Genomic DNA, 5,273 nt, shown 5'->3' with positions numbered 1-5,273 from the left:
AGTTGGAGGCGGACGTGCGGTCGCTCATCTCCGGAGAGGAGTCTCTGTGTCGAGACCTGGTCCGCAAGACGCGGCAGGTGATGGAGTCGGCACCGGGCACCGGACTGCCCGCCGTCGGGCTCTTTTCGTACGGCGACCCCTGCTGGGACAGGTTTGAAAGGGACACCCGCGTCTCGCTCTTCGGAGCCCTGGTGCACAGCCGCACGGCCGACCTGGACGTCCGCCTGGACCTGCCCCCGGTGCCGGACAGCGCAGACCTCTCCGGACTGGCCATCAAGGTAGAGTGTTTGCTTCCCGTCTGCGGCTCCTCGGGCTTGGGAAGCGCCTCGTTTGACCCTCCTTCCACTGGGGCAAAGGGAGGGAGCCGGAGTCCAGCGCTGGCGGTGGACCCGTGGGGTGGGGCTGCTGGTGCGGATTCCCAGCGACCCCTCCCCGCAGGCCCGAGTCACATGCCGCTGCTTTCTTGTATCTGCCATTCAGTCATTTCTCCTGCCTTCCAGTTGATGTTTAAATTCCCTGGTGGCTCAGAGGGTAGAGAATCCACCTGCAGTGCAGGAGACCCGGCTTCAATCCCTGTGTCGGAAGATCTCCCGGGAGAAGTATCCCACTCCGGTATTCTTGCCTGGAGAATTCTATGGACAGAGAAGGGCTACAGCCCTTGGGGTTGCGAAGAGTCAGAGGCGGCCGAGCACAGCATGCCTGCTAGGTCGCTTCAGTCTTGTCCGATTCTTTGCAACCCCTTTGGATTTTAGCCTGCCAGGCTCCTCTGTCCATGGAATTCTCCAGGCAAGAATACTGGAGTGGGTAGCCATTCCCTTCTCCAGGGAATCCTCCCGACCCGGGGATTGAACCCTCATGGCTTACGTCTCCTGCCCTGGCAGGCCGGTTGTACAGCATAGCACGCAAAATGAAGTCTGATTCCTCCCTGTGTAGTCAAGTACTCAGTAGCCATAGGTGCCAAAAATCATTTCTCCTGGCTATTTGTGCTGTGTTACATGCTTTTTTCTGGATGAAGTGGGATTTTTCAGATCTTGTTAATCATCCTTTGCCTTTGCGTTTTGTAGCTTTGCTGAAAGGATGTGGTGTTATTGTTCAGTGGTTCCTTTAGTGGGAGACACTTACATTGTTTCCAACCATAATGCTATAGCAAACACCCTGGGAGAAGTGAATCTTTCTGTGTCTATGTGATTTTTTTTTTTTATGCCAGGTTCCCCAAAATGGAATTTCCAAATCAGAGACATGTTATGGAAAATGTCATTGTAAATTATGTTGAGGCTCATAAGCCTCAATAAGCTTGTGTTGTGTGAAATTGGAAGTTGATAATGAATAAATTTAATTTCTTAAGTGACTCACTGGGGGCAAAAACATGGTGTAGTAGCTTGTGTGCTTGAGAAAAAGAGAAGAAATGTTCTGCCAGGTCTTTCCCATAGAGTGAACAGGAGCGTGTGGAAGGGTTCCTGCAACTCTTCTCACACTGGGGTGGAATCCAGACACCATGCCACAGGTAAAGTCCCTTTCCCACGGGCTCCAGGTCCCTCCGAGCGTGGATCAGTCGGAAGATGAAGGGTTCCAGTCAGCATCCAATCTCACTCCTGACTCCCAGTCTGAGCCGGGCGTGACGCCAGACATTGACCTGTGGGACGCTGTGCTCACCTACGAGGCCAGCAAGCGGAGATGCTGGGAGCAAGTTGGATGGTTTGTGAGCCTTTGCCCTAAATGCAAACCCTGCCCCTCCCCTGCCCTCTAATGTGGCCTTTACTCAGCCCAGATTAGGGACTTGGAAGTTTCAGTCAAGCTGTGTGCAAGTTGACTGAGGGTTGAGAGAACCACCAGGAGAAACCTATAGAAGTTCCCACTGAGCCAGAAACGGCTGCGGCTCACATCCTGGCCGTGACGGCTCCAGGTCGGGGTGGCGGGCTCTGTGGTTGGTGCCGGGCACGGGGTGCTGCTGAGGGAGTGCTTCTCACACCTGGGAGGCTCGAGGGTGGTGCTCCCCTGAGGGAAGCCTGTCATCGCATTGTTCCCTGATGGGTGCTCTGAGGCCGGATCTTTCAGCCCATGGCGTGCTGGCATCTCGCAGCCTCCCAGAGTCGGGGTAGAGGACCCATCTCCCACATGTTTGGGCACCTCTTCTCTGCTGACAGATCTGTGGGATGCCAGCGTGGGGAGCACTGAGGGAGAGAGTCAGGGTTTGCAGGGAGCCGAGTGCCTTCTGACGCAGCCTTGGCTCCTGTGGGGCCTCCCTGGGACGAGCACGTGCTCGGGGTGTTGTGTGGGCCCTGCTCCTGCTGGAGGGGCTTTCCTGGCGTGCGCACCCCCCCCAGGCGGGTCCCGCTCCCTGACTCCCCGAGCACCGCCAGCACCGGTGGCCGTCTGGTCCTGCAGGAGCGCCCTCGCCCTGTGACTTCCTGTTCAGCCTTCATCTGTCTTGTGTGACCAGAGCAGACCTGACCGCCTGCTGCCTGCGAAGCCCTCGCAAGTCTGAACACTGGCCATCAAGCAGCACTGCTTTCTTTTGTGAATGTTCACTAGTGGATTTCATTTGCCAGTTCCCGATTTTCTTGGCTCAGTTTTTCAGCTCACTCTTTAGTAGGAGACATGATTGATCCGCCGGTCCATGTTCTTGTCCCCTTTTGTGAATGCACTTAATCTCTTCAGTGTCCCCCTGAAGCAGAACTGACCCCACAGTTCCAGAGTGAGGACTGCTTCTTGTTGTCCCTTCAAGCAGGATGGTGGCCAGCACGTTAGCCTGTGTCCCTGCAGGAGACACCGGCCACCCACGGCTCTTCCACTGCCTCCTCTGTTGTAACTGGATGCCCCTGCCCTTGAAGCCCGTTCCTCAAGTTCATTTGGAGAATCTTGGGAATCTGTTGCAGTTGGATCCCAGCCACTTGCTAGTTTCTTGCCAGGAACTCTGACAAATGGGCAGTCAAAGCTTCCTTGGCAGCCACAGCCCTTGATTGTGAACTCTGCCCTTGCCTGAGACCCTCAGAGGACCCCCGCCCCTGTGCTTCACCCTGCCAGCCAGCTTGGGTCTCCCTGCTGCCGGCACCTCAGCATCTGTCACCCTTTCTGGGGAAGTGGTCTTTTGATGTTAAGGGCCAAGTTCTCGGTGGGGACAAGTGTGAATGTGGTGTTTGCTTCACGGGTTCTCATCTCAGCTCTCAGTCACCAAGGGGGTTGACCCCGGGAGAGTGGTCAGAGGCTGATGCCTGTGTGCGCAGTGAGGTGGCACCTGCAGCACTGGAGCCTCGGGGGTCCCTGGAGCTCCAGAGGCTCCTCTTCCCCTCCAGCTCACCGTGCCCCAAGGAGCGCAGGCTGCTATGGTGGCCTAGCTGGGCCCCCCTGCTGATCTGGACACTCAGGACTGGCCTGCCTGCTTCTCCTGCATGCCCGGCTGTCCTCCGCTTGGCCAGCGCCACCTTCCAGGGATGGCGGTCGGAGTGCGCTGCTCTGCCCTGCTCAGCACTGCCCACTGGGACTGGCCGCAGGCCCCTGCCCTCAGCCCTCCCATGCTGAGCCCAGAGCACCTGGCCCCTTTCTCCTCCCATCTCTAGGCTTCCACGCAGGCCGCTCCCGCCCTCGGGGACACTGCTCTGGGCGTGGCCTTGCTCCCCTGGCCTTCCTGACCAGCGTCTCCGTTCCCTCGGTCCCTTTAGGGCCCCTGTCCTGGGCGGCACATTGCACCTCCTCGCAGCCTGTGTCTCGTAGCGGCGCCGGCCCTGTGAGGCTGGGCTCGTCCGCCTGGCTGCTCTGGCCCCTGCTCTTACTGAATGAGGGAAAGGGCGCCTTATGGTGCTCTGTCCATCAGAAAAGATTTTTGGTCTTAGCAAGTTCTAAGGCTTTTCCTGGGCTTCTTTTATTAAGAGTCTACTTCTTCCAGTGGACGTTAAAAGCAGCTGTTTCATGTTTTCAGTAGGAGTTGATGGTGTCCAAAGGAATAGCTAAGAAATGGTGCTGTCTCTTTGGCCTCTTGAACAGTATGACCAGGCTGGTAGACCCTGTTCTTGAACTTCCTGCAGATCCCACGTAGGCAGAGACCCTAGGGCAGGCGTGTGCCTGTTTTCTCCTAGAATTTCAGGGAACTTTTGGCTCTGTACGATCTTTGTGCTTTCTTGGGCAGAGGGTGATAACATCCTATGACACGAAGTCTAACATCTTAACCCTTTTGACGTTTCCATCAGCGGCGTTAAGCACATTCATGTGAGGTGACCATCAGCACCATCCTCTCCAGAACTTTTCATCCTCCCACACTGAGACTGTCTCCATCAGACCCTCACTCTGCACCACTGTCCTCCGCGCTGGGCCCCCACCGTCTCCTTTCTGTGTCTGTGACTTTGGGGACCACAGGGGTGGGGTCGTGCACCACTTGTCCTCGCACACGACTGGGCTCATCACTCAGCCTCACGCCCTCAGCGTATCTCCGTGTTGTAGCAGCTGACACACTGTGGCAGAATTCCTTCCTCCTGAAGGCTGGATTAACGTTCCTCTGCGTGGACAGACCTCGTCTTTATCCAGTCCTCTGCTGACGGACACTTGTGCGGTTGTGACTGTGCTGCTCCGGGCCCGGGTGTTGTTTCCCACGCAGAGGTCATTGCAAGCAAGCGAGGCATCAGCCAGAGGACCACCGTGTGCCCCGTGGGTGCGGGCTGGGTGGGGACACTTCTGCGCAGTGCTGTCTGATGGGCCTGCTGGACGCAGACTGGGGGACAGTGGGGAGTCCCATCTGGCCTTAGACATCTCACGCTATTGAGTTGCTCTTTGTCCTGCCCTCTGCTTACCTCAGCTCCCTGCCCGCTCTGTCCCCACAGCCCCCCTGGCCATCGAGAGGAGCCCTACCTCACTGAGGCAGGAAGGGATGCCTTTGACAGGTTCTGCCGACTTCGCCAAGGAGAGCTGCAGGTGCTGGGCGGGAGCCTCCTGCAGGCCCCACAGCCCGTCCTAGTGAAGGAGTGCGAGCTGGTGAAGGACGCCCTCAATGTCCTGATCGGAGTCGTGTCTGCCACATTCTCCCTCTGCCAGGTAAGGAGGTGAGGTGTGGCCCGGAAGCCGTCTTGGCGGCCTCCCTGGGGATGGTCGTCTTGTTTCAGTTTTAAAGTGATTTTACCCATATGAATGGAATCACGAAGTGTTTGTCCTTTGGGTCTGACTTATTTCATTCAGCATAATGATCTCAAGGTTCATTCATGTTGTAGTCTGTGTCAGAATTTCCTTCCTTTTTAAGGCTAGAAAATACTCTACACGCATGTTGCTTAGTCACTAAGTCAGGACTC

General features: G+C 56.7%; 1 protein-coding gene across 1 annotated transcript in view; it reads left to right on the top strand.

Moving 5' to 3' along the window:
* The window catches only part of LOC104985707 (gamma-tubulin complex component 6-like), a gene marked incomplete at its 5' end in the record, with an annotated part of 8,483 nt that extends 3,434 nt beyond the window's left edge, over positions 1 to 5,049 (top strand). The window contains 3 exons of the mRNA XM_010836003.1: positions 3 to 278; positions 1,532 to 1,695; positions 4,812 to 5,049. Of these exons, the coding sequence (XP_010834305.1) occupies positions 3 to 278; positions 1,532 to 1,695; positions 4,812 to 5,034 (663 nt within the window). The remainder of the gene's footprint in view (positions 1 to 2; positions 279 to 1,531; positions 1,696 to 4,811) is intronic.
* Between the last annotated feature and the right edge of the window lie 224 nt (positions 5,050 to 5,273).

Source organism: Bison bison, unplaced genomic scaffold (assembly GCF_000754665.1).
Source record: "Bison bison bison isolate TAMUID 2011002044 unplaced genomic scaffold, Bison_UMD1.0 scf7180017845598, whole genome shotgun sequence".
NCBI lineage: Eukaryota > Metazoa > Chordata > Mammalia > Artiodactyla > Bovidae > Bison > Bison bison.
The sequence above is the reverse complement of the archived record's forward strand: the minus strand, read 5'-3'. Positions and strand labels throughout refer to the sequence as shown.